We start from the raw sequence: 17,047 nt of genomic DNA, 5'->3' as shown, positions 1-17,047 counted from the left end.
CCCAGATGTCGATTGGGCGTGAGGCTGTAGGGATCTGGGTGGAGTATTCCACACTATTGGTATTGCATTGGGCAAGGCTGCGCATCCAGGTCGTGGAATCAGGGATTCGCCTGGACCCCCAAAGTAAAGCAATTTCCCTTTTCGCCAGCAAGAAACCTATGGCGGCAAGCCTACGCGTGGTCCGGGGGAACTCAGCGACATAGCCAAGCAGTGCAATCTCCGGCTTATGCTGCAATTCGCACTCTAGAATGTCTCCCAAGATGCGGTGTACCTGTAGCCAGTAGGTGTGCAATTTCGGACAGGTCCATGTGAGATGTGCAAAATCGGCATGGGGAGCTTTGCATTTAGGGCAGTGATGTGGTCTGTTTGGATCGATTCTGTGGGCCAGCGCCGGTGTGAAGTATAGTCGCCTCAAAAATTTTAAATGAATTAGCTTATGTCTACTGTTGACAGAGACCTCTTTAGCGGAGCGGCAACAGGCATCCCATTGGGCATCCGTGATGGGGCCACCCAAATCAAGTTCCCACGCCGCACGAACCTTCGCATCCGAAGCCGGGAGGGCCGCCACACAAAGTCCATACAACCTGGAGACGATATGGGCTCCCGTTTGCGACTGGAGTAGGAAAGTCAGTGCTGCCATTTCATCCGGCGGCAATGGGAACGATGGAAACTGCGCTCTAAGCATGGACCTCATCCTGGTCAGGACAAAGGAATCCATAAACGTCCGGTCCGTGAACCGTGGGTCTTCGGTCACAGAAAAAACATGTCCGTCCGGGAACAGATCCCCTATTGTGGTGAGCCGGTATTTGGACAGCGTTCTGCAGACCACCGCTTCCGCAGTGATGGGGAGCCAGTGAGGGTTAGGTAATGGAAGGGCCGGGGAGTACAGTATGTCCAGCTGGAGCAGTCTACGCAACTGCATCCAGGCCCATGATGTAGTGGACACAGTTTGTATGTCCAGTGGGTCACGTGGGAAGCCTCTGGGCAAGATCGAGTTGAGGGTAAGTGGTAATACCAAGTCCGCTTCAGGTCTCAAATACGGGATCCGAGCGTCCGGATGGAACCAAGGATGCGCATAGGCGCACTGCGCGACTAGGTAATAAATATAAAAGTCTGGCACTCCAAAGCCACCCCGTTCATAAGGCAGCGTTAAGATGCGCCAAGAAACTCGCGGATTCTTATCCCCCCACACTAAACGCAACAACAATGAGCGGGGTTGGGCGAAAAAGATTCGAGTGAGCGGGATCGGTATGTTATTAAATAAATACAGAAAACGGGGAAGTATAATCATTTTAATTATGGCGATACGGCCGGCCATCGAGATAGGGAGGCGAATCCAACGTGTAATATTATCCTCCAGAAAGTCTAACGCCTGTCCGTAATTAAGACGAATCATGGATACCGTGTCTAGATGAATGTGGATACCCAGATATCTCACCGATTCAGTATTCCATTCCAGCGGGAACGGGCAGTCCCAGCGGGCAGTGGAGGGGGTGAGCGGAAAGATCCCAGATTTATGCCAATTAATACGAAGGCCGGAGTACCTCCCAAAGCGTTCCACCTCAAGCAGCAAAGGCGATAGGTTGGTCTCCGGAGACCTGACATATAGAATGGTATCATCAGCGTAAAGGGAGATGAGTAACGGGCCCGTCCGGAACTGGAGCCCGCGGTGCAGGTGGCGCTCCTGAAAGTGTCGTACCAAGGGGTCCATGGTCAGGATATATAACAGGGGGGACAGGGGGCATCCCTGTCTGGTTCCCCGGGAAAGAGGGAAGCTATCAGAAAGCGTGCCATTAAGGCGCAGCCTCGCTCTGGGGGCAGTATAAAGCAGCTCGACCGTGGAGACAAACAAGGACGGCATGCCCATGCGATGCATGACAGACAGAAAAAACGACCATTCTAAGGAGTCAAATGCCTTCTCGGCGTCTAGAAACACCGCAGCTGCCGGCGTATCTGGCTCAATCTTGTGAAGGACAGAAAACAGCGTCCGCAGATTAAAGGAGGTGGATCTATGGGGAACGAATCCGGACTGGGCTGGCGAAATGATAGATTCCATAAGTAAAGACAGTCGAGTGGCAAGGACTTTCGCCAAAATCTTATAGTCAAGATTGAGTAGGGAAAGGGGTCTGTAGGAACCGCACCTAGTGGGGTCCCGACCCGGTTTGGGAAGTAAAATGATAACTGCCTCCCGCAATGTGGGCGGCAGAATCCCCGTCTCGAGTGACTCCGCATACACCTCGATCAGGCGAGGTACCAGTTCCTCCTTGTACTCCTTATAAAAGTCAGCCGAAAAGCCATCCAGACCCGGCGCCGAGGAGCCCTTTAATGCATCAATGGCTTCCACAACGCTGTCCGGTTCAATAGGCATCGCCAGAAATTCCTGCATATGTTTTTCCAGGAACACCATAGAGATTTCGTTAATATAGGGGCCAGGGTCGCGACAGTCAGCCGACAGACCTGAGGTGTACAGTTCTTTGTAGTAGGATAGGAAGGCATCGCAAATGGCAGGGGTGGTCTGATGACGAACACCGAGATCATCCACCATGTCAGAGATGAAGGAAGCCTGGCGGGGGGGACGAAGCAAATGGGCCAAGAGCTTGCCAGGCCTGTCACCTTCACCATATTGCCTAGCTGAGTGTTGTGTGCAGAGATAAGTCAGTTCCCTGTCTGCAGTGTCTCTGAATTCTTGCAGTAGTGTCAACCTTTTCGCCTCCACCCCACCATCCGTGTCAGGGAGCGTGTTAGTGTCCAATGCAGCAATGTCCTTCTCAATACGGGTCAGGGAGGCACGGATGTCGCGCAAAGCCCCTACATGTTTGTTGATGCAGACCCCCCTAATAGTGGCCTTGAATCCCTCCCACAATGTAGCCCAAGTGTCCACTGTGCCCTCGTTGAACTCAAAATACTCCATGGCAACACGAATGTCTTCCTTGAAGACCGGGTCAGATAACGCCTTGCCAGGAAAACGCCATTGTCTCTCATACCCTCCCAACCTGGGGATCAGTAGGGTCAGCACTATGGGAGAGTGATCAGACAGAGTGCGCGGGAGTGTCAAATGGTCACTTACCCAACCGGCCACCCCTGGGGAAAGGAGCCAGTAGTCTATTCTGGTACTAGTGTTATGATACCCCGAGTGGTGGGTGAAGATGGGTGCGGTGGAGTGTAAACGGGCCTCAATGTCAATCAGTGAGTAGTGAGCGCATACATCCGCCAGCACAGCACGGGAGCGGGGCTTACAATCCGGGGAAGAGGAGGTGCTGTCCCTGGCAGGGGTCATGAGCAGGTTAAAGTCACACCCCATTATCATCATATCAGTGTCTAATCTCAGCAGAACATCCTGGAGTCCCTGGAAGAAGGTAGGGGAGTCCGAATTGGGGCCATACACTCCAACAAAGGTGATCTTAAAGCCCTGAAGCACCCCCGTGACCACAACATACCTGCCATCTACATCTAATACACTGTCTGAGAGCACGAATGGAACGCGTCGATGTATCAAGATCGCAACCCCCCTTGCATATCTGCTATAGCTAGAAAAATATCTGTGCGCGCCCCAGCTCCTCGCAAAGGAGGAAGAGTCAGCATCCACTAGGTGTGTCTCCTGCAGAAATAAGACATCCACCCCATGTCGCGCTGCATAGTTTAGAACTTGTCGCCTTTTCCTCGTGTCATTTAAACCTCGGACATTCCAAGACATGGAGGTAAGTCTGGAAGGACCAGACTGCTGCCCTAATTTAGCCATTCAAACTCGGTGGAATCGTAAGAAAACATGTGTGGGCGAATCCGCCAGCTCCCTCCCGCAAAATAGGCATCACTCAAATAGAAAAACAGTGCGTGTGCACAAACAACAGAACCAAAGCATAAACAAACCCATCCCAACCACCCACCACCCAGCCACTCCTTAAGCCCAAGGAGGCTAATCCCACCCCTCCGGAGACAACCTAGAGCAACAAGCAACAACAGTTGTCCACTAATGTACCTGCAAAATAAAGACAACGTTAGAGAAAAGTACAATACGGCTCGCGCCATGGGGGTAGGCGACGCTCCGCCATGCGAGAACCACAATCGGGGCAACGTTCAATTGTCAGCAATTATGAAAAAGCACTGCAAAAAAACAAAGAACAGTATTTTCAGATGCAGAATACTGAGGCAAACAGCCTGGCACAAAAAGATGGGGAGAAGAGAAGTCAACCCTGTCCAGTTTCATTAAACAGGTCAGCACTAGCCTGTGAGTCAGTGCGTGGCGGAGACCGTTGAGCATCATCCGATTTTCGAGGAGACCCTCTGTTTTTGTAGGCTCGACAAAATTCCTGTGCCTCCGCAGGGGAGTCAAAAATGCGAAACCTGCCATCCACGTCCACCCTGAGTCTGGCAGGATACAGCATACCATAGCGCAACCCCAGTTTGCGCAATGCAGCCTTGACACCAGTGTACTTACGGCGCGCATCTTGGACCATGATGGTGAAGTCCGGGTAGAAAGAGAGCACATCTCCCTGCCACCGAACCTCGCCCGCCTCCCTGGCCGCCTTCAGCGCCGCATCTCTGTCCCTGAAGTTCATGAGCCTGGCAATAATGGGCCGGGGCGGCAGGCCAGGGTTAGGTCGGGGTCCCAGCGATCTGTGTGCGCGTTCAACCACGAAGCCAGCGGTAAACGTGTCTCGGCCAAAAAGTTCGATCAGGAGGTGTTCCACAAAAGTGTCAAAGCGTCCGGTAGCTGTCGTCTCCGCCACGCCAATAATTCGGATATTATTGCGCCTACTGCGCGCTTCTAAATCCTCGTTCTTAATCGCGACGTCTTTAAGGATCTTCTCCACTCGTTCCAACCTTTTCAGCGTCGACGCAGCTCCATCCTCGATGTCGGAGACTCTGGATTCCGCCAGGTCCAGGCGCCTATCATGCAGTTGGATCGTCGCGCCCATTTCCGCCATTTTCTTTTCGAGGGTATCAAAGCGAGAATCCAAGGCCTTGAATCCTGCCCGCATCTCACCCATCATCTCAGCGACCATACCCGCAGTGTCTCTCGCCGCCACCTGGCCCCCAGTGTCCGCCTCCGTTGCCGGCGAAACTGCAGAAGCACGGACGGGCGCTGAACTGAAGGTAAGTCTCTTCTGGGTAACATCTTTCTTCACCATGTTGGAAGCAATGTCGGATAAATCACCAGTGGCACAGGACTCTACGACTACAGCGACACCCAGAGAGTCAAGCACAGTGACAGGGCACTCCAGCAGCAAGGCGGTCAGGTCGGGACCCACAGTGTAATATTGTTGATGCTTCTCTAGGCAGATGCAGAGAGTAGATGTTGCTTTTGCCAAGGTAATGCATAGTTGTGGCATTATTTGTGTAGATCAGCACTGTGCAGGTTATTATGATTTCAACCAATGATATCGATTACAATTATTCTTAAGTCTAAGTGACTGACTTGGAAATGTGCTTTCCATTGCATCATGTTTTAACAGCATATGCAGGGAGTCCACTCGTGCTTCCTAACACAGGAAAGCTGTATCTGTTGCAATGAATGGTCTGTTGTGTCACGGGTGCCAGGTTCCTTAAATGTTTTTTTATCATCATTATGCTGTGGGACTTTTACACATTGAGATTCACCTCTATTTGTTGTGATACTTTCACTGTCCATTGATCATCCACTTTTTGGAATGGCCACATCCTTAATTTCACCTAGGGTTGAGCAGTACACTTCATTATTATTCCTATGTTTGAAAATGTTTATTTCGCAGTGACACCCCATAAAATATATAAAAAACACAATTCATAAAACTCGTCGAGTTCATATAACAATTGTATAAAGAGTGTAAAATGCGCACATTATCAGCTAGATTACATATAAGTGCAACTTGTCAATTACAAGGGTAGCCCCAATCGTTGTTCATGTATCCATACTGAGAATAAGAATTTACTTAGGTCGGACCCAATTACTGCACTTGTGTCAGACAAACGCACTCGTAGAGCTATCTTCTAGTGTTGAAATTCCAGATTACAACATAAGGGGTGTATATATTTCTGTCTTGCTGTTGAATAAATAGGATAGAAGAATAGGAAATATTCAATATTTTCCTTCCCATTACCATATATGCCTTGTAAAACCCACTGCTAGCCATTCCACTGTCTCACTTGAAAGTACAACTGCTATAAAGTAATTTTCCACATCTGCACTTAAAATATAACGTTTTTACAGTGTAGGATACTATTTCATTTAAATATACTACAAAATATAGAGCTAATTTAATATCTAAGACTTTATCTGAGACGCTACCAGTTTTTGTATTAATTCACACTTTTCTACAAAATGGCGCCAAACAGCTTTTTTTATGGTGTCCCTTGCTGCTTTATTGATGAAGTAAGGTCGGACCACATTCGTTCCAACCCCAGAGTACAAAGCCAAGACTTAATATGACAAACAATGCAGCTATTAGTCTTAAAATCTCCTTTAAAACATTCTTAAGAGATTCCAGGGGAAGAACTGGACTTCTGTGGTGGATTAAGTAGAGATCTGTAAACACATAAAGGGGTGGAGAGAACCAGACCACGAGTGAATAGATAAACAAGCAGTGGCACAGTTATGTGTTTTGAAAAAATGCCCTCACTCACACACAAATGTGTGTGACATGCTTCATCATCGGGTCTGCTTACAAAACGCCCTGGCGTAGCCACGCACAGGGCGGAGCATAGGGGGGGGGGGGGGGGGGGGGGGGGGTACTCAAAACACAATTGTGAGAAGTTGGCCTGGTATATGATGCTCACTATTCTAGTGAGCACCTTGTACCAGTCCAAACAACCCTTATGGTGATGGTTGTAAAGTCAACCTTATAGACCAGCTATCCTAGTGGTAGCATGGACAAAAGCAGTCTTAGGCTAAACTCAAGAGGGCATGTGAAGCCAGCTGTTTTACCATATGCAATCCCTTTAATACCAAATGAAAGGACACCACACAGGTTATATATTCAAAATATATATGTATTTATTTCTAAATTAATCCCCTGAACTCTTTATGAGCACAGAAGCACAAGCGTAGAACAAATCACTTAATATAACATACAATAAGTTGCACAATATGGATAGGCCCTGGTGGCCCGCTAAACCATATACTAAAATAGTGGTATAAGAACCACGTCACGAACAATGGTAGGGCCTTGGGAATCGCTGGGGCTACACTGGACTAACAGTTGTTAGGAAGCAGGAGGCCCACGGGATGCGGGTGCAGTGTCTAAATGCACACGTGTGCACACATAGAAGTCAATGGGTGCGTAAAGTTACAAAGTTAAGGATTTAGGAGTCTTCCGACTGGACTAGAAACTAACCACTTGAAACTAGGACACTAGGAGAGTTAATCATCACAGGAGCACCGCAGTACTCGCGTTACCTCACCCACAGGAAGCAGGTGCATAGGTCCCAAAGTGTGTCGGGTTTCGTTGTGTAGTTCTATGGAGCCTTGGAGAAAAGATGCTGCAGGCGACCAGGAGAGAAGAGTCTGGTTGGATCCAAGGGTGGATCGAAGATGTAGAGTACCTGAAAGCAGAGGGGACAGAGTCTGGGTCACTAGCCAGTGACCAGGAAGGAACCAGGAAGGAACCAGGAGATGTCGGGGAGCAATCAGGTGATGTCGTGAAGCTTGTCTCTGCAGCCACGTGCTCAGGGAGGTGTCGACGACGACCAGGAGCTGGATACGGACTGTCCCACGAAGGCTCTCGCTGTCGGCGGTGTCGGTTCTCGAATCGGAGTCAACAGGCCTTGGCAAATGCAACCCACGCAGGAATCGAAGATGGCTTCCTAATCAGACCAGCAAGGTCTGATGGGCCGCTCCTTTTCAGGGGAGCCGGTCCCACGTCTCGTGTCTCCTCCACGGGTCTCAGCTTTGCTGTAGCTGTGGATCGGGTCGAAGGAACTCTGGAAGTCCGGGTCTTGTCAGGCTCTGTGTTCAAGCTCCGGCGGGAGCAACGACAAAGCAAACCGTGGAGCGCTTGATGGTGCCTGCTTGCACAGGGTGGTCACTCCTTGACCACAAGGGAGATTCTTCAGTCTTCTACGTCGAGTAGGATGTCGAAGGTCCAGAGTTTCGTATCAGAGGTTCAGTCAGGATATATCTAAAGTCTTGGGACTCAGCTCCTACCTATATACCAAATCTAGGGGCTGGATTACCTGCTAGGTCCCTCCTATGGGTGGGACCCAGGAAGGAGGTGGTTACACCCCTTTCCCTTTGTCCAGTTTCGTGCCAGAGCTGGGGCTGGAGTGCCCCAGCACCGGTTTGAACCGGGCTATGCATGGGACACCTTGTGTGCCCCAGGCAGTGTCTCCTTTCATTCAGCTCTCCCTGCCTCAATACACTATAGCCTGTCTGGGGTGGTGCTAGCACCTCCCTGTGACAGGAAACCTATTGTCCAAGCCTCCCTCGCTGGAAGGACTCCCAGCAGCAGGAGGTCAGACTTGTGTCTGCTGCAGCAGCATCCATTTTGTGATGCTGAGGCTCTGGTTAACTTTAACCAGAATTAAGGAAAGTAACATGTCTTCTCCCTCTAGAAGGGTGGAATGCTACCCCCGTCGCCAAAATTGGCGAGGGGGTAGTATTCCAAAGCATATGACACCTTACACAACATGTTTTGATAAAGCCAAACCAGAGTTAGCATTTAACCGCGAGGTTCATAATGCACTTAAGAGTATATGGTATGGCAATATCCTAGAACAGCTATAAGGACATGGTTCCGAAAGCTGCAGACAGGCTCAGCTCATGCTAGAGCACCATCTCACATAAAACCAAGCACTCTGCCTTCAGAATTGTTAAGTCCTACCATAGGAGTGACTTATAGGTGTATATGTGCCTAGATATAAGGTTAGACATAGGTATACTATATCTAAGCAAGGGGTGATTACACAACCTTGCCCCAGCTGAGTGATTAGCCAGTTGTGTCAGTTTGCATGGCCAGCCAGGGGTGGCAAAAGATATGCTGCTGCCCCTGGTAGGCCTTAGGTGCACCTATGCCCTGGGTACCTATAGTGCACTGTACAGGGACTCATAAGAGTGACTCAATATCCAATTAGTTATGTACCTAGGGTACATGGAGTCCATTTTACAGAGAGAGCAGATAGCCTGGGGCCCTGATTAGCAGGATCCCAGGCCAACTAAGTCGAAAACCAGCTAAACACAAGGCAAAAAATCTGGGGTAACCATAGTCAGGTATCCACCTTCCTACAGCAATAACAAAGATAAACACAAAAAGTGACAAACAGTGATCACACAAGTGTTAGCCCAAAACTGGGTTAAGTGATAGAAAAAAGTGCAGCTGGTAGTGTTATTTAAAACTGCCTAATGGATACCTGTCAAGCCTTTATTCATAGGTTCCAAGGTCAGGATTAAAATAAATAAAGGATGGGAAGTGTTTGTGAAGAAAATCAAGTTCCTAAAACAAGCCTCCTAAAACTGCGATAGCCAACAAGTTTCGACCGTCTTAAAGTGCCCACATTCAAAAGACAACGTCGGTCTTCTTCAGGACATCTATCCGTCCCAGTCCGTCCCGTGGCAAAGCGAGGAGCGATGGAGGGAAGCAAGACAGAGAATGAAATGAGGAAAGAATAATAAATGGGAAGGAAACAAGGAGAGAGAATGGGTGGAATAAATTAGAGAAATGGGAACCAACTGGAGTGACAAGGAGAAATCTGACAGAGAAAGAAAGGATGAAAGCCATAGAGGATTGTGCAGAAACCAGGGAGTGTGGGAAGAGGAAAAGAAAGTAGGGAGTGCAATTGCAATAGACATGAGTGAGAGAAAGAGGAAACAGAACACGAGCGTGTACGTGAATGTTAGTAGTGCAGGCAATTACATCATAATTCAAAGAGTGCCTAAAAGCCATCTATGGACATTTAGGCAGTACATTGGACAGACAGTGTGACCCAAGACGCCTACTGTGAAGTAAGAGCTGCAGGACAGGGCACAGTTCCTTGACCATTAATCCAAAAAATTCTAATACTTCAAATCCAGGCTCATTGGCTCGAGTGGTTGTGTGCCAGGCTTTACATCTACTCTCTAAAGAGAGGTTTGCATTTACTCTAGTTTCACTGTAAAATGACTATTTTGCCCTTCACAGGCAAGGTGTTGTACAAATGTTGAACAATTGCTGTTCTGTAATTCCAAGTGTTCCAAAACCTATGCTTCATGGCAGATGCAACAACTGTTCAAACTGATGTTTCTTCCAATGATGGTTTATTGGTTATTCAGACTCCCCAGGATATTGCGGCATGGATTAGAAAATAGGAAATTTAGCAGAACAAATATGGAAATTTAGCGGCATTTTGGCAGCACTTTATTTTACTCATAGTCATCCATTTTCAGCCTTTGCTTAGCCCATTCTTGTAATCGGCACACTGAGTGAGAGAGGGAGACATTTGAAAGAGTGTATCCCACTTCCTGGACCTGTGACTGGGCGTGAAGCTTCAAATGAGTCCTCATTGGGACCACCAGGGCAGCTTGTAATTCTGAACACTGAGTGAAGGAAATGTGTTTTGTTTCTTAATTGCAAGTACCAAACGTCACCAGGGGCTTGGCATGGCGCATTTTGCACTACCCAAACCATCATGCGCTGTGAAGGGAGTGCACTACCACTCCCCTCAGTGCCTGTCACCCTCCAGGCCCCGCCCCAATACTACGCAAGGAAGGAAAAATACAATGAGTGTATATTATTGTTTTATTTTCCTTTCCTGCTATTTTTTGGGGTGGAAGGCGACGCTCCTTCGCCATAGCGGAAGAGCCGCCGCTGATCTTATCACTGCCTGAATGTTTTGTAGTTAACCCTGATGGGTAGTCTATCCCTCTATTATTTGATAATTCCAATGGACCTGAGTTTATCTAACATACTATCTCCTTCACTGTAACTCAGTCTGTGCACATAATAGCAAAGCACTGCCAGTGTGATTTAGTCAGTAAATGTAACACATTATCTGTTGCACTATCACCCTGTTGGTGAATCTGGTGCAGTCACTATTGCACAGTAGGTAATGGCATATATATACACAGTTTCCAGCCTTATTGTGTAATTATTATTGCTGGTATAGGCATTAGTTAAAATCTGCACAGGGATTTATCCCAAATCATTAAGGAATGGACACTATATATGGTTACAATGCCTTGATATTCATTGCGTGATCTTGCATGACAGCCAGTGTTTTATGGATTTATCCAGGAAAATTAAAATTAATCGATGTTATTTTTATATTCAGAAATATATGGATCTAATTAATCAATGTTAAAAATAATTTATTATTTTTATATTGTGATTATGCCAGTATATCGTAAATTAAGTATATACAAACTATTTTGTTTATGTCTATGACCATGTGACCTGAAAGAGAAATGGCGGGCTAGCACTGCATTATAAAAAAGAAAAAAAGACGTTGAATCTATGCATGTGAACAAGGGCTTTGGCAGCCCGAAACGCGTCTTGCCCTCGCTATTTTCAACCCCCTGCACATTAAACAGCTGTGTATCCAGTTCGTGGTCCGTCTCCTTATTGCCTGGAGGGTTCTGATTCTCACAAGAACCAGTAGTGGCTGTTTTTGGAGTTTGCGCTGATATATATATATATGTATAGGAGTTTTATATAGCACTAGCTAGACCCAAAGGTATCAGAGCGCTTCACAACAGTAAATGTTCACATCAAAGATAACAAGTATAGACGGAGCAGCTGAGTTGCATCATATAAAATCAGTGTTTGAACAGGAGGGAGGAATAATAATAAGGAAGGTCAACTTGACGGCTTGAATGATAGACGAACCGCTAGTTGAGATGCTGGTTTAGGAGGACGTCCTTCAGTTGAGTAGGATGGTTAACTTCAGTTATATTAAACGAATGCCTCCAATCTCTCCTCTTCAATCCTCCAGCAACTGCCAATTCTCTCTGCCTCATGCCAACATTCTAAATGAGCTTCGGTGTTCCCATAACCTTCTAGAATAACTGGTGGGTGGGGGGAAAACACAGGACGGGGAATGGGTAAGTCCATTATATGTTTTCTGTAACCTCTGGGCTGGGCAAGGGTTCTGGTCATCACCACCCCACTCTGACCTACTTACTCCACTTGCCTTTACCCTCTGTCCATTTCAACATGAATTTGCAGACGTGCTATACAACGTCTGTGGTTACTTGAACCTCCCTCGTGGTCCTAGCTTCTGTTCCCTTTACCACAGTTGGTACAAGCCCCTGCAGGTTTACACAAAAACGATAAAATAATCATACTTGAGATGGTCAATCATATCGTAGGCTACCGAGTTTTGAAACTTAAATGATAGAGTGCTACATAAACAACTGACTCCCTGCGCCAGAGAGCGAGATAAATCTGAGATAATAAAAACATTTGTCTTCAGAAGCACATTTTCTGGTATTACTGACGGCGATAATGACGGCGGGAGTACTCTCCTGATTTTGAATCTATATGACCTCACACTGTTGGACCAGAGATTCTTAGTCCCCTTTTTAAAGAAATCGAATCTCATACTCTTTAGAATTTGGATTGCTGTAAATGGAAAGAATATTCTCCATTTATTAGACCCATATTATATGGGACCACACACAGGCTCTACCTGGATTGTGGTGACGATATTTCCAAAAGAATATGTTTAAGCCCTGATAAAGTCGTTGGGTGATTTTCCCCGAGACGAAACACGTGTCGGCTGAAGGTCGTTTGGCTACATTTCATGATGTTTATGACACAGGATCTTTATTGAGAGACATTGCTTCAAATTCCTGCACTTGTGACAAAGAAAAGAAAACAAGAAATAAAGGAATCATTAATGTGAACTACCATACCTGGACGCTTATTTGGACTGATGATATAACTGAACTCTATTATTAGACTCTAGTTGCTCTGGGACAATACCTTGTTTTCTGGTAGCATGTTCCCGTAGATTAGATACACAAATTACATACACACAAAGCTTTAATTGCTTAATTACGTTTCCAGTTTGTATACATTCCATCACCCTTTCTCTGTACTGTATGCGAGTTTTCCTTCATGTGTTTTTCTCCAGACCGTTTTTACATCGCTTTGTTCGTGTATGCTTAATAGTGTGAGACTCCATCCCCGGTTTTCATCGGTACGGTCTCTAGACCCAGCCAGTGCAACGTTTAACATGATTCTCTGTCGCTCTCTCAGCCTCTCACTGTGTCTACCGCCAGGAATTCCCGCATCCTATTGCCGAAAGCTCCTGCCGCTTCGCTGTAGCCGCATGTGAAGCAAAAGTGTGCTCTGGTCCTGCCCTGTACACAATCTCCCCACACATCCACAACGCATCCCCACGGGCTAACAGTGACCGCTCGCAACTCAGACGGAGCCAGCTTGCCACAGCAGTCAGTGCATGTGAACCAAGGCTCACAGAGCATCACAGAGCGCGTATCAGCATATTTCATAAATCAATGAACCAATAGCACTTATGTAAAAATTGCTACATTTTTACAAAAGTGCTGATTTCGTTGCAAACCGCGAAATCCTGGAGGGTCTGGTTATTTAATCCACAATAAAGGTGTACCCCACTTCAGTTCAGGTGCATCATTTATGCTGATGATGAGCCTAATACATTTATGCTGATGATGAGCCTAATACTCTGGCTCATTATTTTGATTTTATCTTGCAGATGTGTAATAATGCTGGTTGGAGAACCCTGGTACTGCTGAACCACGGTTTGTATTAATAGGAGCCACAAATACATGCAGTGGGATAGACTGTGGAAGCATATAATGTGAGAGCCCACTGGGGCATGCACTGCAGAGAGCCGCTGATGCAGGTCCAAAGTGAGATCACTGTAGTTGCAGCTCCGGTGACATTGTTGCAGAATACCCATGGTGGGGGTCCAGAATGGATGCTAGTCACTCCCTGGTGCCACTGGTGAATGTTTCACATGTGCCCAGTAAAAAACATAATGCAGTGTCTTTAGAAGACTTAATGCTGCAGCTTTCCGGTAGTTCAAGTGAGGAATGAGCTGGGTAGCAAACAGAGTCTCTAGCTCACCTGAATGATAGCAGTGCTGCACAGAACTTATTCTGCATAATTTCCTTTGCATTGTAATACAAAAGCTGACAAATGCAATACAAACGTGAAAAATTGCAGAGTGTTGCTGCTCCTATAGTTTCACTTCCCCAAGACCTCCACACCACCAACTAGCGAACCACCACCCCTGGGCTTACCCACCACCTCTGCAAATTAGATTGGTCTTCAACTGAAATTTGGAACATGTTTAAATAGCTTGAAATGTGGGACATACCTTCGTGAATTGCAGCTTCATAGCCAACAGCTTGTGAAAAGAAGACCTGCAAATCCCAGGATGCACTTTTCCTGCAACTGGCAAAAAAGCCAGTTTGGATAGGCAAATCACATATGATAAATACTGGGTTTTCTTTTTTGGGCATCTTGGCCACCGAGACTACTCTACCACCCTGGGTACATTTTTACTTGGGGATGTTTGAGGTATCGAATGTCAAAAGTTGTGCTTACATTATGTTCACCCCTTATAAGTTGGGCCCATTGTAAACCATCTGCGTCCTTTAGTGCGACTGTAGTATGTCATTTTTACTTGTAGCCTAGGGTACAGTTGATATTCCAACTGAAAAACAAACTGCAGAAGTAGGTTAGAAATCTTGCATAAGCAGTTCAGGAGTGATGCAGCTGTTTCCAGACTATTAAACTGCACAAAGGGGGCAACATCTGAAAAGTATCTCATTGCCTGGGTATATCGGCTATTTTCTTCTTGCAATAGAAAGTCATCCAAAATTTTACACAAATGGCATTTAAATGTCACACGTAAGCACACAGAAAAGTTACTCATCTTGCTATCCTATATTATGTAACCAGAACTCCACTGTGCATGCTTTGGTAAATGTTATTGTATTGTCTTTTGAGCTTGTTCAATAAAAAGGAATAAAAAAAAAGGTTACTCGAGTAACTTGCAATTATGCAGACGTATCTCCGGCACAAAATACACAGCCAATCAGCACCTTGCTACTGTTGCTGCCATAAACCCTCAATATAAGAGGGACAGCGGGTGGCAGGCAAGGGATTATGCAAAATAATAGGAGTAGCTTCCACCTTAGGCCTCACTTTGTAGTGTCTGGTATAACAGGTTAGTATTTAAGCTACTGCTGGAGAGATCTGTCTCGGATCTTGCGTTCACAACTCCGAGTTTGGTCTAATTTTGTCATACTTCCCATGTAGATACAATGAGCTCATGAGTCGGAAAATAGTTTCTTTCCCTCTCTACCAACATTCTGCCTCCACTGTCTAAGGTCTTTTGAAACGGGCTAACAGAGGCATTTAACGCTGTACAATGTTTTCAAAAATTGCACTCATGACTGTAGTTAGTCAAAACAAGAGTGAGGCCTTCATCCCTATGTGGAGGGCTCTTTTCTAAATGCTTGTGCTTCTAATGTGCTCTGGTTTCTGGGAGATGAGCACCTCCAACATCTCTACAAGCTTTCCGTACTCCAACGTTAGCCTTGGACCCAAAGGTAAAGAAATCTAAGTGTGGACAGGATTGCTTGTGAGGTCTGACTGTAGACATAATGGTTTGGAAGGAGGAGGCAGACATGTTATGGTCTGCAGTGGCAGTGCTTAATTTAACACTCTCTCTCTCTTTCTTTCTTTCTTAGGGAGTAGTCGCCCAATTCCATTATGGGTGTGGCACATTGTGACTAACTGTTACTTTGTGGCTGACTTCAAGCAACATACTACAATCAGATGCAACCAAAGTACAGTTTCGGTCATTATATATGAAGGTGCCTAGGACTACTTAATGGCTAATGCTTTGTGTTTGGCACTAGATTTCTGCAGTTATTTCAGCTACACGGTGGTGCGTGCTCTCATAACAGAACCATATTTACTAGTATTTTTTTCTAAGAATCTTTGATAATTGGTTCAGCCACCCCAAAGCAACCTGGTCCCCTAAAATAAATGCTGATGGTGTCTAACAACAGAAAAATCATTTTAAGAAGTCTGATGACACAGGGGGAAGGACACAGCACCAAATAATCGACTACGCCCAGCAAACAAACAAAAAAAGGAGGACAATAACTATTCGGACCCAAACCCTAGATGGTGGAAAATGTACAAGCATGTGAATCCAGAAAAGATTCATCCTGCAAAAGTATTTAAGGCCATGATTATTTTCACTGTGACCACTCATTTCCCTCCAACCTCCCTGACTACCTTCTTCCCTTTCTTGTCAGCTCCCACATCTACTCCTGCTTTCTACCTGCAGGATGGACAGCTAATGCCAGCTATCAGCATTTCATTATCTAGTGATATTATTACAGATTACACAGGATTTCGTATCTCCACAATGGTCAATTTCTTCATCTAGTGATATACTCCTGTTTTGGGTACGACACCTCCATGCCAAAGGCTTCCCCCTCATTCCCCGTATTTACGACTCAGTAATTGTCACTGCTGCAAGGTATTTCTGCATACATTACGAACATGCAAGTGTAGGAAAGTGAGGGAAGTGATCCTCTCCTCACCTGGTGGTCAGCAGCATCTTTTTATTCTGGTCAATCACCATGTCACTGATGTACTCTTCGTGTTGCTTCAATTCCATGAATGCTGCATCTCTACGGAGGTCCCACACCTTCAGCATCCCACTCTCATCGCCAGTGGCGAAGATGTTCTCATCAATTAGCAGAAGACTGTAGATGGCAGAGCTGCAGCAAAACAAAGATGTAGGGAAGAGCATGAGATATAAGGCAGAATGGTGAGTTTCAAAACGGCGTGTAAGAGCAGAAATTACACAAAACGGCAAGTTCACTGATTGCTCTTAAAATAAAGCGGGGAAGCAGAGGGCAGTAGGGGATAGAAGAAGCAACGGCAAATGGTAAAATGAGGTCCAGAAGGCAGCAAAGAATCAGGAGCAGAGACAGATGGAAACATGAAGGGAAGAAGCAGATGGCTATATGAGCCACATAACATAGCATAAAGGCAGAGGAAAATAGCCAATATTGTTTTTTACTTTTTAAATAGTAGGTCTTGCATGTTAACATGATTAAGTATTAGGATTTTCAGAATACTGAAAA

General features: G+C 46.1%; 1 protein-coding gene across 1 annotated transcript in view; it reads right to left on the bottom strand.

Annotated features, from left to right (window-relative positions):
- The window catches only part of WDR55 (WD repeat domain 55), a 248,131-nt gene that overhangs the window by 47,117 nt on the left and 183,967 nt on the right, over positions 1-17,047 (bottom strand). Inside the window, exon 6 of the mRNA XM_078653441.1 lies at positions 16,499-16,678. Coding sequence (XP_078509567.1) covers positions 16,499-16,678 — 180 coding nt within the window. The remainder of the gene's footprint in view (positions 1-16,498; positions 16,679-17,047) is intronic.

Source organism: Lissotriton helveticus, chromosome 7 (genome assembly GCF_964261635.1).
Source record: "Lissotriton helveticus chromosome 7, aLisHel1.1, whole genome shotgun sequence".
In the NCBI taxonomy this organism is placed as follows: domain Eukaryota; kingdom Metazoa; phylum Chordata; class Amphibia; order Caudata; family Salamandridae; genus Lissotriton; species Lissotriton helveticus.
This window is presented reverse-complemented; position numbering and strand designations above follow the sequence as displayed.